Source organism: Sander vitreus, chromosome 18, assembly GCF_031162955.1.
Source record: "Sander vitreus isolate 19-12246 chromosome 18, sanVit1, whole genome shotgun sequence".
Lineage (NCBI taxonomy): Eukaryota > Metazoa > Chordata > Actinopteri > Perciformes > Percidae > Sander > Sander vitreus.
Window position 1 is genome coordinate 8,489,841 of NC_135872.1, and position 23,622 is coordinate 8,513,462.

General features: G+C 40.6%; 1 protein-coding gene and 1 long non-coding RNA gene across 2 annotated transcripts; both read left to right on the forward strand.

Moving 5' to 3' along the window:
- The first annotated feature begins 61 nt into the window (after positions 1-61).
- LOC144533541 (uncharacterized) lies at positions 62-1,112 on the forward strand. The gene is made up of 2 exons (XR_013503444.1): positions 62-148; positions 689-1,112. It is a non-coding gene; the product is annotated as an uncharacterized LOC144533541 (long non-coding RNA).
- Positions 1,113-2,042: 930 nt separating this feature from the next.
- rab15 (RAB15, member RAS oncogene family) lies at positions 2,043-17,545 on the forward strand. Its single transcript, XM_078274818.1, has 7 exons — positions 2,043-2,306; positions 10,237-10,297; positions 11,723-11,783; positions 13,636-13,713; positions 14,311-14,400; positions 15,293-15,358; positions 15,552-17,545. The coding sequence occupies exons 1-7, from the start codon at positions 2,183-2,185 to the stop codon at positions 15,711-15,713; spliced, it is 642 nt and encodes a 213-aa protein (XP_078130944.1). The 5' UTR covers positions 2,043-2,182; the 3' UTR covers positions 15,714-17,545.
- The last annotated feature ends 6,077 nt before the right edge of the window (positions 17,546-23,622 follow it).

The following is a 23,622-nucleotide window of genomic DNA, read 5'->3' on the forward strand; positions in this document are numbered from 1 at the left end:
GGGCGGAAACTGCGCGCATACCCGCTACGGCGTCTCCAAGGGAACAAACCTCTCTCTTTCACCGTAGTGCAAAAAACGGCACACAAACACACACAGCCTCTTGTAAAAGTGTTTGGCGTGAGTTTTCTGATTAAATATGTATTAACGAGTGAGTAAATGACTATGTCCCTGTTTTATTTACTGTATATTCTTTCATTGATGGTATGCCACTGACGTCGAAAGAAGCAATGCCACCGCTCGCGCGTTATTTCTGCCCTTGGTCTGCATTAAGTCAGATACAAACAAAACAAAAAAGTACCGGAAGTTGCCTTCAAAATAAACCCTCAAAACTTGTTATGGAGGGAAAAAAAACTTTCACATCAATACATATTTTTAATTTAATTTTAATTTCAAGGCATTTGTTATGCTACTAAACTTAGCACAAAAAATAAGGAAATTTGTGTTCGGTAGATTATTTCTCTGTGGTAACAATGCTTTTTGGCAATAAATTGTATACCCTTGGAAAGCCTGTTTAGTTCCCTTTCAAATTGTGCCCCATTTGTAAGGAACATGCATTTGTGGGATGAGCAGCAGAGCTGAGTATGTGGGTTGCGCCCATGAAAAATGTGCCAAATCATCTCTGACAATGCCAAATAGCTTTTCTTTGCTGTTGCTATTGACTCTTGTTTTGAACTTCTGGTACCCCCAGGTGCTGACAATCAGGTGCCTTATTCTGCAACCAGTGGCAATCCCATATCTCCACAGTCTGGGACCAAACTCTATCCTCCAAGATGACAAAGCTTGTCCCCACAGGGCGGGGTTTATCAGAGACTACCTCCAGAATGTGGGAGTGGAGAGGATGGAATGGCCTGCCATCAGTCCTGACCTCAACCCCATTGAAAACTTGTGGGATCAGCTTGGGCGTGCTGTTCGTGCCAGAGTGACCAACACAACCACGTTGGCTGACTTGCGACAAATGCTGGTTGAAGAATGGGATGCCATCACACAGCAGTGTGTGACCAGGCTGGTGACCAGCATGAGGAGGAGGTGCCAGGCTGTTGTGGCTGTGTATGGTTCTTCCACACGCTACTGAGGCTCCTGTTTGTGAAATGAATAAATTGTTAAATTGCCAATATGTCTTGTTTCTTCAAACTTCAATCATTCAATCCACCAAACACCAAACGAGTCAATGGCAGAATAAGCTGTTTGGCATTGGCAGAGAAGATTTGGCAAATTTTTCATGGGCGCAACCCACATACTCAGCGTTGCTGCTCATCCCACAAATGCATGTTCCTTACAAATGGGGCACCATTTGAAACAGGCTTTCCAATGGTATAAGATTTATTGCTAAAAAGCATTGTTACCACAGAGAAATAATCTACCAAACACAAATGTCCTTACTTGTTGTGCTAAGTTTATATATTGTGCTTGTATTGTGCTTTTTACTAAATAAATCCCACTAGTAGTTTGACCTGGTCATGTTAGGAGAACAATTTCAATAAAGTACAGACACTATTAAGCATTCTGTAAAAAGCAGATGATATGTAGGCTACAATAAGCAGATGTATAGCAGCTTTATAAACTATCATACATATGAGAAAAGAGGCATAGTCGAGTCATCATATTAATGAATAAAGTAGCCTACCCTTTAACGTCTATACTGGCAGACAAGTAAATTACCAATTAGGCATGCATTTAATCCACAGATGCAAATAACATAAGCCCCTATATACCGAAAAGATGTGGTTATGTGCATGATTTTCTCACACTTTTAAAACCTCCAAATACAGTAAAACGTTCACAGGTTTAATATTATAATGATAATAATATCTTGAAAAAAAAATGGCAATCGACATTTGCTAACAAAACATGTAATCATCTTTGTAGCACGTAAATCGTGTTCTCAATTAGGCTACCGAAGGCTTTTATGTTGGAAAGTACCACCGGAAATGGCCTTTTCTCATTGAGGCTTGCCTTACAATGGTCCACCGCGCCCACTGGAAGCTGGAGGCTGCCTGGGAAGCTGGAGCATCCCTGTTTTGTCACCCACCGACAGACCCAGCGTCAGTGAACAAAAAGAAGCATAGCCAAAGCCCCATGTTGACCATTTGAGCAGACATGGAATGCAGGTGGGGAGGGATCGGTCATTCATCGCTGAGTTAGCTGACTGGGGATTTTTTTTAATTGAACACTACCCAACACTATGGCTAAGCAGTACGATGTGCTCTTCCGACTCCTGCTCCTCGGAGATTCTGGGGTTGGGAAAACATGTTTGTTATGCAGATTCACGGACAACGAATTTCACCCGTCTCACATCTCCACCATCGGTAAGACTCTGCACCGCCACCAGGGGTTCATGTTATTCATCATTTGCGTTAATTAACAGTCAGATTCGTTTGCATGGTCTTTTCAGCGGTTTCTGTTGATTTGCGCATAATCCTCTCTTTGTGGCCAATGCATTTTCTATTCAAATTCCACAAATTAGATTTGATTAGATTATACTTTGTTTAGGTTTATTTATGGTATTAGAGAGTATTCACGTGGAATGAAGAGTGTTAACTATGAAATCAGCGTAATTGCATTGGCTGGAGGAAGCTCTGAGGGGCAAGATCCAACACTTGGCAGCCATGCAGATGAGTTTATCAACTATCAGCACTTGGCACTGCCAGTGCAACCAAGTAACCTACCGTCATGTGCAGAGGTTTCACTGTACTTATTATAAGAAGACACAGCTTACAAAATGAAGGCCCTGGTGTGATGTTTGTTAAAGACATTTTTGAGGAATCCCTGACAGTCTCCATTCCCTAGAGTTGATTGACAGAAACTTCATCAGCAACTATTTAGATTAATTGGTTAATTGATTAAGTTGGTTTGCAAGCCTCTCATCAATCACAGTAAACTGAATATCCTTCGGTTTTTGGACAAAAATAGCAATTTCAAGGCATCAGCTTAGAATCTGTAAGTTTTTGCGGGCATGTTTGATCATTTTCTGATGTTGCATAGACCAAATGATTAATCCCCCATAACAAGGAAAACAAATCCAGCTCCTTCGTCTTTTAATTCAGGGTATCTAGAGCAAACTAGCAGTATCTCTTCATACCTTTGGTCATGGATCTGCCACATCCCTGATGACAATTGACTCAACAAAACTGAACCAGCCTCTTTAGGTAATATAGACTGTGCAGTATATGTACCTCAATATGATTTAGAGTGCAGAGCATGACAGGCGCATTTCCATGCTTCACTTTGAGGTAAGGGAAATAAGGATGCACACAGTGTTCATTCCTGCGCATGCTGCGTTTCTTTCTCTTATTTCTTCTTCTGTGGCAACTGTGCTGCCGTTTGGGCGTGTGTTCAGATAGAGATATTTTCTCCCAGTTTGTTCCTTTTCTTAGTTTGTGGTATACGTTGTGACTTTGCTTGCAGTAATTGGCCATAATATAAGACAAAATACAAACATCCAAGTGGCTTAAATGTGAAGGTAATGCCAGGAAATGTTCCTCCTAGTTGTGATGGATATTGACTTTTAGTTGAAAAGATAGAGACTATGTATAAGGTCTATACAATAAATCATGAAGCTGGTAGTCAGGGGGGCATTTGCAGACAGATGATGCCTGAAAAGATTGAACAGAAAAGATAGAGAGAAAATTCCACTATTAATTGTTCATTTTAACATATAATTTATTTTTAAAAAAAAATGGACCACTGGTGTGTTGGAAGCCTTAATGATGTTTGAGCTCTCAGTGAACTTCTGCAAACACCCCACATCCACAGCATTATGCTCAAACTCAAGCGTTCTCAATACACTTCGCTTTAAAGGCTTATGTTGTTTTACCTGCTATAACCAGTATTGATATATATGCTCACAAGGCTTACTAATCCTGCAGAATATGCTATTTTAAGTCCTGCACCTATAGCGCTCTACAGGACACTTCCTCCCTGTAGTGTAATGTTCATATAATTGCAAGCCCTTCTGATGTCTTTTACAAGAAAGGTCCAGCGTGTCTGCATGTAGTGATCTTTCTGTGCTTTTGTTGTCTGTACCAAGTGTTCACAACCACAGCTGGATGCTTAGAACTCAGGCTCTTTTGTCAGTGCAGGCGGTGGACTTCAGATATTTATATTGGACTGAATAGTTGGGGGAAATAGACCGTGTCTATAAGCCATGCTGGGAGGTTTTTCATGGGCATGAAATGATTCAAACGCCTCTCCTCAGACTAAACAAGCCCATAAAAGTCCAAAGAGACAGAGAGATCAAGAGTGACCACCAGCAGTGCTCTCCTGTGGAGGATCAATACATAATTTCCCAACCTTCATGGTGACAGAGGCAGAGGGATATAAATTCTCTCCCATTCCCCCCTCATGGGTAGCTCCATAATTCATCAGTTTCTGTTACAGTCCACACACGGTTTTTGCTCTTTATTATCTATAAAAGAAACAAACTGCTGGGACCTCTCACCTACAGAAGGATGTATTCAACAAAGCACATCAAGTTCTATATAAATATTAGCATCTCCTGAAGTTATCCATATAAAAAACACAAGGCAATTATATACAGGGCTCCCAGCAAACAGTGTGATGAATAGACGCAGATACCGTATGTGGACATGCATTACTCCTATGTGATTGATGTCCAAAACCATTGACATTAAGGTGCTGCTGTAACAAGCCTTTTTCTGTTAGCGCTTTACACAAGATTCTGGTTTGCAGGGATTTGTTTCCTTGCAGCCTCAAGAACTTGGTTCATCTTAGAGGTGTTGGATCGTCTTGAGGTCAGGGTTCTATGTAGGCCAGGCAAGTTCTTCCACACCAAACTCAGGAAAGCTTTTCTTTATGGAACTTGTATTGTGCCCGATGGCATTTTGTTTTTTTGGCATGCTCCGACAGGCCAAAAGGAAACATTTACATAGATATAGTAAACAGTCTAGACAGCAGATATACTGTATATTTTAACCCTGCGGTCTTGTCCGATATTTCTGTAATCCTTCAAAATGTATAAAGTACAGTCTGGGCTTGTATTCAGACTATTAAAGAGTTTCCCACACATAAGAAAGATAGTCAAAACCACAGAGCGAGACCTGCATTCAAATCCAGCATTGTTGATCCACCAAGGCTTCTTGACGATACATCAGCAACTCAGAAATATAGATAACAATAAATAGCACACCTGGCTATAGGATCAACAAAAGGATATGACTCTTTTTTTCCCCCTGGTTAGAGCTCATTATAAAATAAAAACTCCAACTTTTACTCCCTTTTAAATATCAGTAAAAAAAATCCAGAATTCTGTCCTGATCTTACCTGAAGGACTAATACACCTTCACTCAACCAGGTATCGCATTTTATTTTAAGACCCTCTGTTCCTCATAAGACTTCCATCTGGGCCTGAGAGTGCACATTTCTCTGGCAAAAAGAGCAGCTGCAGAGAAGATTTATTAATGCTATTCAGTCACACTGCTGAGTTTAATCTTCCTCACCGCTACCTCCTGGCTGTCACAATATCTATAAAGAATGAGCCCAGCCCTTGGCCTATATCATAGCTCAATAAGCAGCTGTCCTCCTGGTGGTGATCCCAGTGGTGTTATGGTCACGGCCTGGTCAAACACTCAGCCGGCCGCTGCTTGATGAGCTCATTATTGTGACGGGCCGGGCATTGGGTCAAAGCCACCACAGATCTCATGAAGAGATATTAAAGAAATCAGTGGTGCTGTCATAGCCTTTACTTCCTCCTGGCAGGAAAAAGTGTGGTCTTACATCTCTGCTATGGAAGTTATAGTTGTAGCCTGACTAGTCTCTCTTTGCCAGACCCTCCTCCCCAGCGCTGCGGAGGAGGGTCTGGCTAGTCCACAGCATTCGGGATGGGAGAAAACCTGCTCTGGTTTATTGGCATTTCTTTGAACCAATCACAATCGTCATGGGCGGCGCTAAGCGCCGGGCGGAGCAACAGTGTCTGGCAGGCTTGCGCATTTCGAACTCCACACCCACAGATTTTTTTTTTTCTTTTTCAAACTTGTCTTCTCAAGTGACATCAGACTTCACACAGCTCCCTCTGGAGCCACAAAAGGCTTCACATAACTTTTTTTCACATTATGCAGTAGTACTCCCTCGAACTGTAAACTGATTTTGATGAGTCTCCCTTTAACATAAACACACATAGCCTCAAATATCCTTTTTTTCTGAATTTCTTGGTTAAACCCCCCCCCCACATTCAGTTATGTGTTTTACTTAAATCCTGATCTAAATGTAAATGCTGTGTAACACTAGTCTGGTATGAAATAAGCTGAATATGACTGTGAGTCATTATAAATGTTTCATTTCATACGGGAGGTCAATACAAAACTTAATTGTTAAGTACAGATTGATAACTACTTTGCAGCTAATGTGCTTTTGTCCTGCTGTGCCCCGAAGGCAGAAAATGTTGACAGTTGTTGGCTGTCCTCTGCTCGTAATGATAGTCACGGATGACCCATTCCCCAGTAAATTTGTGTCAGTGCCAGAGCATCCATTCGTCTATCCATTAGTGAGCCTGTCGCCGCTGACACGTGTCACAGCCTAATCCGTCTTGCATAGTCGAACACAGTCATCCTGGTAATTGGTCAAGTCAATTTTGGGAGTGTACCCATTAGTTTTTACATGGCTTTCACACTGCTGATTGTGAAAGGCTGCCATGTTAAATTAACTGCTGTCTCTCCCTGCACATTGTGCTTGTCTCCATTGATTCTCTGAAGAGAAGAGGCAAGTCCGTAGAATGATTTTTTTTTTTTTTTCAAGGCGGTCTTCGTGATTTAACATTTTCTGAAGCCATGACAGCCGAATTAGTCTAAAAACTTGGCAGATGCTGAGGCCTTCAGTCAGTGTAAGGCGTTAAGGTTTGGTTTGCAGTGAAAGTTAAGTCAATTGGGAAGTTCACTGTTGAGTCACATTTAGTTACATTTAAAAGCCCGTAGTCTTGTTTGTTCCCTTGCAAACCCATCTAACTGATTCCAGAGAGTGGCACTGGCACCATAACCCTGAAGGCTGCTCTTGAATGCAACATTTCTGGCTGCAGAGCAAATGCATGCACCTCTAATCTCTCCTGTAACAGTAACATTCAGGACTTTCTACACAACTTCTCATGCAAACTGAACAATTTTGCAGCAAGTGACTTTTGCTGTAGGGTAGAAAACACACACAACAATTTGAATATCAAACCTTTAATAAAGAGACACATTTTATTTATACCTCCACAACAGCGGTTGGGTCATTCATTGTTTGCACTATGGTTAGAAGTGCACCTGGTTCTATAAAACAGCCTCATTTTGGTCGGCTGTTATAGAACAATACACAGCAAACAGATGGGTGCCCATGTAATTTATTTGTTTAACAGCAGGAAGCAGACAGTGTGGGCGTCTTTTGTAAATAAAACTGAAAATGTACTAATGTTTGAGACACTCACTGCTGATTTTAACTTGCCTGTGTAGTCATTTTGATTTATTTTTTAAGTTTCCAGATTTCAGCCCCTTGCTGTAGACACCCACTGTACAGCTGGAGAATCCATTAGTCCGTGTCTGCATTTCATATTTAAATCATTGCTGTTTGCGTGGATGACTGCTGACTGGAGCTTTATACAGTGCTAATACAGCTGGAAAATGACGCAGGAAGACAACCTTTTCTTTTATTATTTCCTCTCTCCTCTCAAGCCTCAGGCAAAGCTAGCCACTGATTGTTATGCTGACCTTTCATTTAGTCTGAATGCTCTCTAGTCAAAGGCAAAGGCCCTATCACGACTTAAATGAGGCCTTACACTGTCGAGTCAGTGAGCTCCAGCCTCCGCGGAGTCTTCCCTCAACTCCAGCTTGTTTTAAACAAACACACAGTCCATCAGCCAGGTCGGCTAGGGTACACCTGTCAGCTGTTTCTTTATGTCAATCTCTTAGAACACAAACGTTGCAGAAATGCAGCTATAAAAACCACAAACAACAGTTCTTCCAGTTATGTGAATCGATTGGACTCAGTAGCTCTTTCTCAGAGTGTGATGCCGGCTGTGACACACAGGTGCTGAGTGTCAGGTTAATTGGGATGAACTGTTAATTGATTTCTCAGGGATTAGTGTGGTCTATAGAAGCCTGTGGGTTCGCTTGTCATTGACTTGGATGCATCAGTCTGAGGAGACATAAATAATTCAGTAGAGGCAGAGTTAATGGCTAAACTGATATAGTTAAATGGTGATGATCAGATTCTATACAAGATGTTCATGTTTATTATGTCCATTGTTTGTTATTATTGTTGGTAGTGGCTACCATTTGGGACAATGACGTCATGTCATCGGCATAGACAGATTATAATGCAATGGGCAAAGAAATGTTAAAGGCCCCCTCCCTACCACATGCCACAGACAGAGCAGTGTTGCTTTCCCATCATTTTAATGGCACTTTAGCCTGGGAAAAGCCTGACGAACTTCCAGCAAATTTGAGATTTGCTCTGCAAGTCGATCTGGCCAAGAGCCCATTCAAGCCCATTACCAATTTTTCCAAATCGAGGCACCAATCACAACCGTTGAGGCGGGCTTAACACGATGATGATAGCGCAGTGACGGCGAGCAGCTTTTTGTTTACATTCAACATGACGGCCACCAAAGCGCAGCGACCCGTTGATGCCGCTGTCGCTGCTACGTCACCCGGATCTTTGGTCTGATTGGTTGAAGGACTGTCCAATTGCGCCCAGAGGCATTTGAGCAGCGTCCATTAGTGACGCCCCTTTGGAAATGGGCTGTGAATAAACCTTCCCTAGACCCACTCTCAGTTACAACTGAGAAGGGTCTGGTGTCAACCAGGCTAATGGCACTTTGCAAGTTAATAACAATTTTAAACTTTTCAGTGAAAGTAAACGAACGTTAGAGTTGAAAGTGCTGCTGTTGGTTGAAAACCCCAGCTGAACTTCAGTATTTTCTTCATGCTAGATAAAGATAGGCTGCCCAAACTCTTCCCACATATACTCAAACTATGGGATAATATACAGTATATTGTAGGAAATTATGTAACGAAACCTGTGATAAAGGTTCCCTAATTTTGATGTAGGCTAAGCTAAAGTACTGAGCTCTTTGATTTTTTTTTTTTTTTTAACAACATATGTAAATAAGTCACTTTAAACAGAGATTGTGGTTTGGGCGCCCCTGGTCCTGTGCAGCTAACGCATCTGCAGTCCTCTGCAATATTTTTGTGAATAAAGACAAGTATATATTCTACTGTTGTATATGCTTTACACATGCTGAGGATTTAAAGGCTGATTCTGATATTTTTATTAGACTAAATACATTTAAATGTTTAGTGGCACCTAAAGTTTAGATGTATTATTCTCCACCAGGGTTACGCACCTGGGAGAAGACATGAAACAACATTTAGGCTATGATTTAAGGCAATGAAATTTACTAAATGTAATTAAGGAGTTAAATTAATATTTTTGAAATGCTCAGAAAATTGGACTCTAAAATCCTGAAAACTTGGTAGTACGATGTTGTATCCTGGATAGAGACTTAAAATGTTCAATGGTCTTTTTCCGCTCTGACAAAATGCAACATTTCTGGGGAAGTAATCAATACACAGATTTACTTTTTGTTATAAAAGCATAAAAAAAATACTTAACATCAGCACAAAATATCAACTATCAGCAACCTATCTTCAAGTATATCATTATCTATTCTGGCTTTCAAAAAAATGAGCTCAGGGTGAGTCTTAATAGAAATTAAAAAAATTGGCCCCGTCTGTGATTTTCTGTCTATAAACATTACCACAGTTAGCCGTCTGAAATCATAGATAACTGAAGCGTGGGTGGCCCCCTCCCCATCTCAGCTCTGCCTCTTTCTCTCATCTCATCCTCTGTGCTGTTACGCACCGCTCAGCTAACCGTTTTGCCCTTCTCCCTTATTTCACCTCCAGTGTGATTGATGCAGTGGACTGAACTAAACGAGGACTCGGCTCGCTGGATCATTAGTCCAATCTTCTAACAGGCTTATTATACGGGAATTATTTGGCTCTGGTTGTGTTAATGCTCTCTATGATGTTACAAAGCTGCAGCAGATACTGGTGAACCTCATTCTGTAAAAGACATGCCGGGTTAATTGATTTCAGTCAATTATTGGGTGGAAAGTGCAAAAGTCTCTGAGAAGATTCAAAACTCTAAGTCCAAGCCCTGCATTCACAGGTTTAGAGGAATATCAAATACATTTAGAGCTCCTCTGTGAATGCAATATTTCCTAACCGTATCTTTTGTCTCTTACAGGAGTCGACTTCAAAATGAAGACACTAGTAATAGATGGTATCAAAGTACGGATACAGATATGGTAAGACAGTGGCATGGGGCAGCATGCTGGAAGGCCCTGTGCAGGAGATTAACAAAAAGTTATTAGATATTACACAACAGTAGTTCTGATAAAGGGGATATTTTTTCATTTGTGAATATGCTGTCACTATCTTATGGTTGCTAGAACGTGAGTCCCCCCCACACACACTTTTCAAAATCCCGTTTGTGTCTCCCGTCATATATATTTTTTAAATCCTCCGTGTCCTCCTTGGCTTTTAGCAACTGTGTGGAGGAGGGGGGGCGGTGGGGGTGATCAAGGAAGGCTTGTATCATGTGGACGCGCCGACAGTTTTGTTGTCATTACTTAGAATTCCTCATGGGGGAGACAGAAACTACACACTATAGCTTTAAACGATCAAGAAAGTAAGACATCTTTTCTTTTACATGGTTTAGTACTATTCTTTCTAGAAGAGTTTATCATTATGATCAACTGAATTATTTCCTGGATTTTGTATCACCATAGTCCCTATAAATGTATGTAGAAATGCAGGAAATGGGATTCAAATCTAAAAAAAAGCTTTGGTGGAGGACCCCCAGACCCCGTGTTTTGTGTCTCCCCCCCACACTTTTCAAACCAAAGTTACACCCTTGTATGGTTGTATAATTGATCATGTTCAGGGCATGACACTTAGGTCTTGTCTTTTGTTTTTTATTCTGTGAGTTTTTGCAACCTGGAGCAATTTCAAGTTTTACAATGACAAACTTGCACATTGATAGTATTTTGTAAACTGATCCAAGTAGTTTTAGACTCAATATGTTTACATTTGACTACTTTTAGGCCAATTAAATAATAGTATTTTCACGCAGGAGGAATTCTTGGTGATATTGAGCTAACATGCTCACACTGACAATGCTTACATATCAATGTTTAGCAGGTAAGATTTTACCAGGTTTACCATTTTAGTTTAGCCTGTTAGCGTGCTTACATTTGCTAATCCAAACTAAAACACAAAGTACAGCTGAGGCCGATGGGAATGTCATTAGTTTGGCAGGTTTTTGGTCATGAACCAAAGCATTGGACACATTTAAATTTGACCTGATGGCGGTGTTAGATAAAAAGTACAGGGGTCATCAAAGTAATTAGGCTTTTATAATAGGGACCTTGAATATATGTAGCATATGTCACAGTAATCCATCCAATAGGTAGATATTTCGGTCTGGGCCCCGCTCCTATCATGGCTGAACAACCCAGCTTAAAACAACACTTTTTCCCTATTTCATGAACAGTTTATATTTTAGGTACATTGTTTACATTGGACAATGACAAGAATAATACATATTTGCATGTAGGTATTATAGTCTTTCTATTAAATCCTGGCTACTGCTACTACTCGTGTTTTCATATTATAATCTCACAAATGTATCTGTGTATTTTCATGTTCATATATGCTTGTTTTCTTTCCAGGGACACTGCAGGCCAAGAAAGATACCAGACCATCACTAAGCAGTACTACAGACGAGCGCAGGTAGTTGACCTCAACTCTCCTCCATTTACTCTGCTGCTGCAAGTGATTTTATACACATTCATCTAACTCCGATTTTTCACTCGGCGTCTTTGCTGCATTTCGGTTTACCGCACCGTTTACGGCTACCACACCGGTAGCGTCGAGGCGAAGCGTCTTGCCAGCCCGACTCACAGATTATATTGTCTCTTCTTTGTACTTCACGTGTTTATTAAGCTGGATACATTGCTGTTTGACTTCCTGCCAGGCCAGAATGATCTCATGAAGTGGCGTATGTATGACATGCCAATTCGTATGCCATCGTTGCCGTGTTATCAAGATGCATACTCGCTTTTTAGCGTGTTTATCAACGCCATTTGGCCTCCATTGACTTACATTACCTTGCGATTACCTTACGCAAAGTCATGATATCACGTTGGCCAGGCTGTCCGAACGGCCCGCGGCTCGCGTGAAAATAGACCTGGTGTGGATCTTTAGCGGAGCGGGCACCAAATTATTTTCCTACTATGGCCACGCCAAGACCCATCCTTCAATAGCAGCTCGATTGGTTGCGGTTAGGCATTGACCTCGAGTGGTTAAGGTTAGTCAGTCCTTCCAGAAAAATGCGGAGTTTTTTTGTGATTGTTGTGGGCAAAAATCCTTGATTATGCGGCACGTTTTCTTAAAAAATGCGATGGAATATGCGGGATATTTATGTGGGAACTTGCAAAAACTGCGGTTTCATCATGGCTTCATCGCGGGGTTTGCAGCTTTTTGATGATGTTCACGTCGCATAATTACGTCACTTCATAACGTTCCCATGGCAACAGGGGAAAATGGCTTCTCTTGTGTGAAGTAAACGCAACATTTTTCAACTTTCTGCTAAGATATATGTGACTTTTTTGAAATCATGCAAGCCCCGCATATTTTGCGCGGAAATCGGCGAAAGTGTGGCGTATTTCAAAAAATGCGGCCCCCACATAAATATGCAGACTTTGGCTGATTATGCATTGAATTATGCGATCGCATAATCGCGTTTTTCTGGAGGGACTGGTTAGCATAGCCGATTGGCCAGGGGATAGGACCTGTACATGTAAGCATGGACGCCTGGTCAATAGTAGTGTGTGAATGCTATTGAAGGGCGGGTCTTGGCGTGGCCATAGTAGGAAAAGAAATATCGCGAGCGGGGCGGAGAGCTGCTTAACGCACGCTTCTGGGACGCGCCGTGACGCGGATGGTGGAATATCAAGCATTGACTTGAATGGCCGCGATTGCTCACGTGGGCCGCGGCGCCTCCGAAACGCAGCACAGACGCGCCCTGTGGAAAATAGGGGTAATAATATAACTACTGAGTAGCATAACACATTTTAATCAAATGTATCTCTGAAATTTAATTTGTTACAGCTACAGGATGATAATGCCTCATACCTCACGCTATGATGAACCATTTAGGTGCTTTTAAAGGGATCTTTAAAGGATGTAGCTCTCCATGGCCAAACACAACCACCACTACTCTGACATTCTTGCATATGAATTTTGTCTTTGCTTTTGGCTGTTAAAGAGGTTAAACTGGATGGTTGATTTAATTGTCCATTTACCAGAAACTGGCAATGAAATTGTGTCCTGTTCCTGTTCTGTTTTGTGTTCCAGACAGTGGCTTTCAATTTAAAATGAATTATTGCTAGAGGCTGCCAATTTTCCAAATGGTGGTCTGGTTTCTCTACAGGAATAATATTAATGTTATCAAATCTATTGATTTTAAAATGCTGCTTTTGAGCATTAAATTGTCCAGAACATTTTTTAAGCATGCACTGGTTCTCATCTGTTTTTTTGTTTGTCTCTTTAAGAGTTATACTGCTTTAATTTCTCTTCTCAGGGAATCTTCCTGGTGTATGATATCACGAGTGAGCGATCCTTCCAACACATCATGAAGTGGGCCAGTGATGTGGATGAGGTGAGTCACAGAGATTGGGGATTTAAGATCAACAGGCAATTTTTTTTCCCGAAAAGGGCAAAACTGACACGACTACTTACTTTGTGCAGAGGCCTCGGGTTGAGAAAGAACAGATGTCTGACATTGTGTGATAAAAACCAAATGCTTTGGCCAGACAGATGCTGCTTTTCTGTTTAATCATGTTCCATCTTCATTTTCAAATACCTGTCATCATATTTTTTAAATTTATAGTCAAAGATATTGGAAGGAGAACATTTTTGCAGTCACATTTTTCTATCGACTTTGAGTCTTCATAAAGCAATCTCATCTGCCCTGCTTCTCCCTGTCGTTTCCCAGATGACTTTATTCTATTAATAAAGTCAGGATAGACCTAATTTCCTCTATGGGTCCGTCCGAAATATAAACACTATTGATCGTGGCATGCTTCTCACTTACTTTTAATCTAGTTCTCATTTCCTGAGCGCTGTGTTTTCTCCCCGCTGTATTCTCTTGACATTTGAAATCTCTCTCTTCCTATCTCTTTAATGTGTTATTTATACCTCTTCCTTATATGTAAATAACTTGTTTCCTTTTTATTCACGTAACAAACCGCTGCAGTACGCTCCTGAGAAGGTCCAAAAGATCCTTGTAGGGAACAAGTCAGATGATGTGGACAAGAGGCAGGTGGCCACAGAGCAAGGTATCAAGGTGGGTCTGTGTTGTAACTATTTCACAATGGATTATTACACCTTTGGCTTATAAAATAATGTTCTAAAACACATTACTATGATGCAGGTTTTCTTTGAGTTATGTTTGGGTTCTGTAAGAAATTAGGCTTAAAGTTCAACAAAATCCTATTTTGTTAGCTGAGAAGACTGATACCACTTTCATGCCTGCAATAATTATGTAACTGAAGCCTGGGGGCAGTTAGCTTAGCTTACTTAAGACTGGAAGCAGGAGGAAACCGCTTCCCTAGTTCAAAATGATGCCCTCCATCACCCTTAAAGCTCACTAATTAACATGTCATATCTTGTTTGTTTAATCTGCACATTTCTTTTGTTTAGTTTTTACAAAACTCAGGTAAGTAACTGCCCCTGACTGTTGTTAGACACAACTTGTTAATTAGTGAGCTTTAGGGGTATCGATCTACTCTTGGCAATAAAGCAAATATGCTTATTCTTACCCCGTCTTCCCCAAAAACTTGTAATTATTGGATTCATTTTCAGTTCACTAAGAAATAATGCTCAGAGTTCAGCAACAGTTGATATTCCTTCTTAGGTTCTGGTAGAAACGTTTTTGGCTCCAAGTTCACCAAAAGGTGGGACTCTTTGTGCTTGGTGTGGGTATACTGGTATAGAAACTTTCCAGAAGAAGATAGAATCAGTGTAGTTTCAGTCCGCCCTGACGCACCCAGCTGACCTCAGACAAACACTGACTAAGGCTTCTTATCCTGTTGCCTTACATTGCTTCACATTTTCCAATTAAAATCGGACAGCCAGCAGATTACACTGCACCTGTGTAAAAGGAAATAATGTTCTCCGAATTCAAAACGACTACTTTTTCAGGAAAATAAAATGTGTCATCATTATCTGTCCTGCAGCTGGCCAAGGCTTATGGAATGGACTTCTTTGAGACAAGTGCCTTCACCAACCAAAACATAGCAGAGGTAAGTTGATCTGAACTGAATTTAATGGCCGTGTACAGAGTAGTATCACGATCATAGAGAGGCATGATTCTATTTTGAGTAACGAAATTAAAAAGACTCAGGCCCCAGTGAGAATTGAACTCACGACCCCTGGTTTACAAGACCAGTGCTAGACCAAGACCATCATAACTCTCTGGCTGTTTTTCCTTCCAAGACTTTTACACGATTGGCTGAACAGGTGCTGGCAGCCAATAAAAAGGACCTGGATCTTCTCCGAATGTCCAATAATGACGAGATTAATCTTGCTGCTCTGGAGGAAGAGGAAGGACTCTGTGACGGTGCGGCAGGCGACCAAGGCAAAGGCTGCTGGTGTTAAAGAAACAATTTCAATGAGATAGTCTGTTATCACCAGAAACTTTGCACACTCTGGGCAACATGTTTCTCCGTTTGTCCTTAGTTGAAACAAAGAGGAACACTGAGTTGCAATTTTGAAACCAGCTATGTTCTTCTGATTCACATGAGCAATGCCAAAAATGCTAATGAGCCATTTGAGAGCAGTTTCATGGACAAAGGTGGAAACATTTTGCCACACAGTGCCAAGTGTGTGGTGGATTAACCAACTGAAGGTCCAAATGTCAAGGTTTGACTCAGTGGGACAGAATGTTCATTGTCTAAAGCACTGATTCCTGCTCAGTTCAGTGTGTCTTTGACATAAACAAATGCAAACCCCTGTCCACTACAAATTCTGCAATTGACATACAGTTGAAAAGACTAAACACAAAAATACAAGATTTAATCATCTTTTCTTACAGACTTTGTACAGTGTCCTGATGTAGAGGACAGGGAATAACTTGGAATTGTCCATCGCTGACTTGAAACCTTTCACAATGTTGTATTTCATATTATTTTTCCTAAGCGCTGTGTCTGATATTGATTAGAGGGCTGGGTGCCTTGCAAATCAACAATGTGATTGATTACATTTGCCCTTCATCCACCCCTTTAGTGTTTTCCTTTATGTGGGTATTTTAGCACTCCTGAACCCATAGCATTTCTACCATTGAATGCATTAGATGTAGTGTGGGAATCTGACCACAAGAGGGTGCTACATGCATTGTGAAAACAGCACACACACACACACACACACACACACACACACACACACACACACACACACACACACACACACACACACACACACACACACACACACACTGAAAAGGTGTTCAGTGTTAAATTATGCTATTTCACTATCTTTTCTTATGTGTTTGTTTTTGGTTGTAATTGCACTTGCAATGACTACCTTTAATGCGATGGGATTCTAAATATATGCAGCCGTTACATTGTTTTTTATTATTTTCATGCAAATGTTGGCTCCAGAGAACGTTATGCAGCTTGTAATATCATCCATGTTTGATATTACCACACATACATCTTGACCACACATACATCCTGATAATTTACAGTCAAGTACACCAGTATAAGTCGGTAATTGAGGGAAACATTGAGAGCAAAATTATTTCCCTGTAGCAAAACTCATTTTCCATTTTATAGTCTTTGTTTATAACAGAAAATATTATATAGATGGTTTGATAACTGCCCATTGCATTGTACATACCATGTTTTTCAAAGCATTGTAGATCAGTAATCATGAGGATACGCCATTGGTTTAATGTATTACCATTAGAGGGCTGTATAAAAAAAAGTCCACAGTGATATTCTAGATGGTCTGAAATATTCCCTCTGTGATGATAATAACGTCTTGGTCATTCTGTCCTTTTCTCACTGTTTTGTACAGAGTCCAGTGGAGATGCCATTTCTTTTTTTATCCCCTCAGACTAAACCGGGACAAGCGAGAGTTTTGCATGCGATCCACTCTTCTTTCCTTTCTTTTATTGCAACTTCAATGAAGTTAATAATCAACTGACCGTAAGACAAGTATAGCATTTGACCAGAGTTGCCTGTTTGAGACTTAAACCGAATGACCCATCATCGGACGAACTTTGGCTACATTTTTTTGCAACTTAGTAATACTAAATGCTACTCAAAACAATTGTTAATCTGTGCATTGTGTGTAATGGCAGTATGTTGTACTGAATGATGTTCTGGACTAAGCTCTAGATACACAATGTGTTGTTTTCGAGAACTACTTTTTCTTTCTTTAAGACTACTTCAACTTGTATTTGTGGAAATATGTTACCTGCAACATGTAAAATGCAACATGTTATTCTTGGAGAACAGATGTCACATGTTTATGAGTAAATACTTGCAGATATATGACTCGGTGCTAGCGTATCTTCTTGGTTATGTTGAGACCCGGGGATCCCTTGATATGAGACGGAGACACAGTACATACAGTACTGTAGCACTGTGTTAGAGTAACAAATACTGAATGTCACAGGAGAACATGATCATAGCTACAACGCAAAGAAACAAACACAAAACAGTGGACTGTAAAGGCCTATTGTGTATATCCTCCTGATTTATACATTAAATCATGAATCACAATTTAATGTATGATTTAAACTTCCTAAAGCTACGTGTTCAAACATCATGGTATACAATATGACTACAGCTGTTGAGGAAAGTACAGCATGTACCATGCTTACGAAGGCAACAGGTGATATTTAGGATTACAAATATGATGTGGTTGCAAGCCAGAAGGGAACTAAATATTTCAGATGTTATTTGACATTTTCGAATAATGGTACGTCAAGGTATGAGTTACCGTAGGCATGCACATTTACAGGAGGATTTATTCATTCATGTAAGAAACCAGGCACATGCATATTTCTCCTGTATGCATCTCATTCTGGATTCATCCCCTTAAAAAGGGGGACAAGACGTGATGACTGACAACATGTCACTATTTGTTCAGTGTAATACCTTGTACATGTAGTGGTGGTGAACACAATAATAAGGAAAACAATAGATTAGATTAGGACTGAGTAATGGCTGAAACCAATATCTGGATATTAATAAGAATATTTTTAAGATACTGATATACAGATGTGGTCAATATGGAGGTAAGGTAAGGTAGTCTTCAATCACAATGATGGTATGACTATTTCTTTGTGCATGGTATAGATGTTATTCAAACATGGTTTCCAGTCCAAAGCCAGGCCTCTTGTCCACTGTTTGACCTCGAACAAAGAGTCACACACAATTGTGATAGATCTTTTAAACAATGCCCCTGCATGATAAAGATCTAGTAAGCAATTCTTCAGTTGTGACAGACACACTTCTAAATTTAATTAGGATGAGGAATTTGTATTGGCTCATAGTATTTATCACCACATCACCCAACCCTATGGATAAATATCATGTCAGACGAATGTATGCCAAATCACAAACGTTGTACTTACAGAAAGTGGATATTTGGAAACGTTTATGCTACTTCCTAATTTGACCACTAGATGACAGATTCACTCTGTTATTTTTTTTTTGTATCCAAGCCCACTTTTAGAGTGATAAGAAATTGTGTCATGGTGAGAGAATTATTAATCACCTACAGTGTTACATAGGAAATATTTACAACAATAAACAGAACTGCTAGTTACCACAGAATCATGTAATTGCCATCTGGTGGTCACTTTTATTGAAATAACTTTAATACTTTAAATAGTCTATAACGTTTACTTTATTCCTAAACGACTTTAAAGCGTGACAGTTTTAGCACCCTACTATCCCTTACACATTAATTTAGTGTACACAGAAAAATGATAGTAATATAAATTTGTCATAAGTCGTCAGTGATGGGGTCTTCTCAGTGAGAATTACGGGAATACAATGCTGCAAAGTTTTTGTTCATCACCTCATCTGAGTTGTTAATGTTGTGAACTCATTAAAAGCTCTTTGGGCGAAATTAGCATAATGATGAATATGCATGCGGAACTGTTGTCTGGTTGACAGATATGACAGCTCAGTAGCTCTCACACGGCTGAGTGACACACAGACACACGTACAGAATAACAAGTCAACTTGCACGCTGACACATAGCACCCACGCACACACATGTACACACACATATATGTACACAAAGAGGGCGCTCAGTGTTGGGAGCAAAAGCCCATCATCATCATCATCATCATCATTTTCCGCAACACAATCCCACACCACATTACTCCAGGTCTTGCAGCTGTCTGACATTCGGCCATATGGTGTGTGTGTGTGTGTGTGTGTGTGTGTGTGTGTGTGTGTGTGTGTGTGTGTGTGTGTGTGTGTGTGTGTGTGTCAGCGGTTGTGAGTGTAAATGACTGAATGTTTGGGAGTCAGGGTGATAACACTATCTGTGCGTGGGAAAGTGAGAAAGAAGGAGAAAGACAGACAAGCTCTCGGATAAGTACAGGTAGAAAACAAAGAGGAGAGTCCATTTATGTTCACACTTGAGAGAGAGAGAGAGAGAGAGAGAGAGAGAGAGAGAGAGAGAGAGAGAGCTGAATTCCCTTGACCTAAACACCATACAAGCTTTGATTTGTATAGTTCTGTGTACATGGAGGTCCCCTGGCCAGCTGGCAACACTCAGACTAGACAATAAGAAGAAATACCTGTGAGAAGTTGATTTAAAGTGACTGTAAATCCATTTTGTAAAAGTATCCTCGAGTGTAGGGAGACTAATGATTATTGTTTTTTTAAGACTGAGGTTGCACAATGAACTTTTCTGTCTATTTGACAAACATTAAATGCAAGCACATTCACAGTAAGTCACACATGAAATCACTTTGAATGTTAGCATGTTACTAGTCTGCGGAGTAGCATGTTACTGACTAAATTTGTCCATTACCATCCCGCTATTGTTACAGCTATATGTGGACTAGTTTGGCCCCTTCTGTCGAGCTGGTTACATTTAGCCCGCGAAGTTCCCGCGCTTCTGGGGGAAAAAAAAGAAAAAGTTTCCTTACTTCTGAAACAGAAACAGAAAATTCCAGTTTTACTTTGCCTTTCTATGTATGTCCTGCGCTGATGCTAACTTCTACTAGACCTTTAAAGTGTTGTTTTCTTTTTGATCACTTGGGGGCAGAAGAACTTCACAACAATCTGTAAAAATCCCTAACTCTGACAAAGGATTGCCTTATTTAGTTGTTGTGTTGGGCGACCTGACTAATGTACGTTCAATTTCTGCATTCCTTTTTAGCTTTTGGTCTCCATAAACTCTGCATCTTAGTAGCTTTGAGATGCTTGCTTTCTTCATTAGCAAGTTGCTAATTTTGTCTGGTGGACGGGCAGTGTACTGTCCGTTTACCTGTGGGTTTCTTTGCTGAGAACAGCTGCCTGCTACCGGACACAAGATCGATGAGAGTGGAGTTTGCAGGTCAAAACAAATAAAAGAGATAGAAAAGAGACTAAAAAGGCTCTATAGACCGGAAGAGGGCTGCAGAGATGATGTTTCACAGTACACATAAAATCATGTAATCAATTTATTCTCTCTTCATAAGATTGTTTTCTAGTGATCATGATTTGACAAATAATTCAGTCATCACAATCGTTACAAAATAATTACAGGTCATTTTGCACTTTCAATCTTTTGTGAAGATGAATAATCGTGTCAAGATGACAACATTATCTGTGACCACAGGAAAACAAAAAATAACTAATAATAAAATAATAACAAACTCGTATAATGAATATGTAGCCAATGAGTTGCTGGCCAGCTAGATGACATCTCAACACAAGATTAATCAAATGTATAACTGGCAAAAATGCTCAGTGCCCAGTTGTAACAAAGAAATTAACCTCTGAATGAACTGAGACGACCACATAATACATTTAGAGTCACAATCAGCACAATCAAGTGTTCACACTCACTATTACCCACTAGCTGACAACTTCATGCGAAGGCCACCAGAGGCCCTCCACCTACCCACTCCTAATCCTGAAATACCAGCCCGGGAGCTTTAATTAACTGCTGTAGCACCCTGCCAAGCCAGATCCAGACACCCTCCCCTCCGCTCTGCACTTTCCAGTATTCTCGCCAATGCCTCCATTCCAAATGGAGCTGTAGCTACATGTTCACATTGAGCCAGAAAATCAGTGGAGAAAATAGACTCTAAATCACACATTCAGATGTAGCAGTGTAGGTGGAAGGTTTCTTGGACAGCCAGATCTTACATTGAATCATTTTGTACTCCATCTTCTGATGCCACCTGTGGTTGCACTGTGCTTTTTAAAAGCTACCTGTGTTCTCGTGAACCACCTCCATCTATCCTCCTTAACAATATCTGAAAAACAAACTAAGTGGGAAGAGCTGTAGAAACATCGCCCTCCGAAAAAACAACAGTAAAAGAGCTTTTGAGCATCCTCTAAAATCATGGTTTTGGTTTTATGGCCTTTCGAACATCTAATTCTATGATAACTAAGCAATTTCTATCAGCTAATGAAGATGTCCTATGATTAAAACGCTCCAGAACGGCTACGAAATTGACTTGAGCTGAGATTGTTTTGTCAAAAGCAACCATGTTTGCATGACTCAAGCATGTATTCATCTACTTTTAATCACTGCCAAGGAAGACACGGGGCTTATTGGAAGCATGGTGAAATATGTTTTTGTTGGTGAATCACTGCATCAGCAACTTGTCACACTGATCAAGCTTTAATCCTGCCTCCTTCCTTTCAATCGCATTTGAAACACTGAGCATGTGCGTGTTTCGGCATTTGAATGCTTTCTACTTGTGCCATCATCCCAGAAACTGGAGCTGGGCCCAAACAGCTGGGGGTGAACACATACTGACATGCAAGAGATTGGTGGAGATTCACATCTGAGTTGGATGGTACCTTCTCTTTTCTAATATCTATTTTTTTCAACCTCAGCCCCCAAATCCCATCATAGCGTTTCCGTATCCAGGCCAACCATTGGCTCGCCTCTTCCCCTCCCATTCACACACATGAAGTTGGGAATCCAAAACATAACAACTCCAGAGTCTCCTCAGGACAACCAATGTTATTTCTGTTGAGGAAATGTTCAATGAGTGTGTACACATGTGGGGGGGCGGTTAGTGCGATGAAAGGCGGCAGCGGAGGAGTGTGTGTTCATATACAGATAGGTGTGTGTGTGTGTGTGTGTGTGTGTGTGTGTGTGTGTGTGTGTGTGTGTGCCCGTGTGTGTGTGTGTGTGTGTGTGTGTGTGTACGTGCCCTTATATGCATGCTTACACAAGGTCCAACTGCAATGCACTTGTTCTTCTGCAGGGTGCTGTGATGTCATCCTCCCACCTCTCCACTGTGTTTTCACACCAGTGTGAGTCACGCCGCTCCAGCTCTCTTCGTGAGGAGGTGTGTGTGTGTGTGTGTGTGTGTGTGTGTGTGTGTGTGTGTGTGTGTGTGTGTGTGTGTGTGTGTGTGTGTGCATACAGTGCCAAATGGGGGGTATTTTGAACTTGAATTTTGTCTATGCCTTTGCTTTTTCAAACATATCTTAAAAGAGTTCTCTGTAAGTTCCTGCACTCAAAGGGAGGCTGAGATTGCGAGGATCATAGTGCAGTGCAGCTTTTGACAGACAGCTTGCATGATAATCCTCTGAGAAACCACCATTCCTTTTTACCACTTGCAGAGATGGAGAACAATATATAAATACTAGGCTTATACTTGTATATTCATCTCTAGCAGTGCACTTTTGTGTAATATATACATCTCTTAATAAGTAATACATATCTGGTAATGGAGTTTGCATGGAGCATTCCCAATGATAATTTAAATTCCCATGGGGCAGACCTGTCTAAAAACTGAAACATGAAGAACTGTGAAAAAAAGAGTTCTACAAAGTTGCTTGAGTTGCAAAAGAAATAATCCAGCTACATTAAATGAACAAGAAAACAAATAACATATTTACATACGTTATTTGCATGCGTTACTTTACCCGCTGCCAGACTCAAAGTGAGGGTGATAGAGGTACAAGATGAGAGGTAAGCCTGCCTCTCTATTTTGCTTTTATTTCTTACTTTAATTCAATAGATTCAATATGTTTCTGGTGTACAATTGAAGCTGCACCATTGATCATTTACCCTTCCTTAGTCTTGTCTTTGCTGTGTTTGTTTAAACAACTGGCATTCAACTTTGTGGACAAAGCTTTAAGGCATGTTCAAATAAAACTGATTGCTTAGGGCTTGTGATGAAGTGGTTTATTTGTCTAGCTTTAACTGCTTCAAACCAAGTACATATGAGCCATATGCCCCTGGCTTCAGACTCCAACACATACACTGGAAAAACATACATAGCTGTTATGATAATATGCCAACCCTACGGAAGAGGATTAGGGCCACATGTGAAAAATGTTTTTGAGTTCTGAGTTCATAG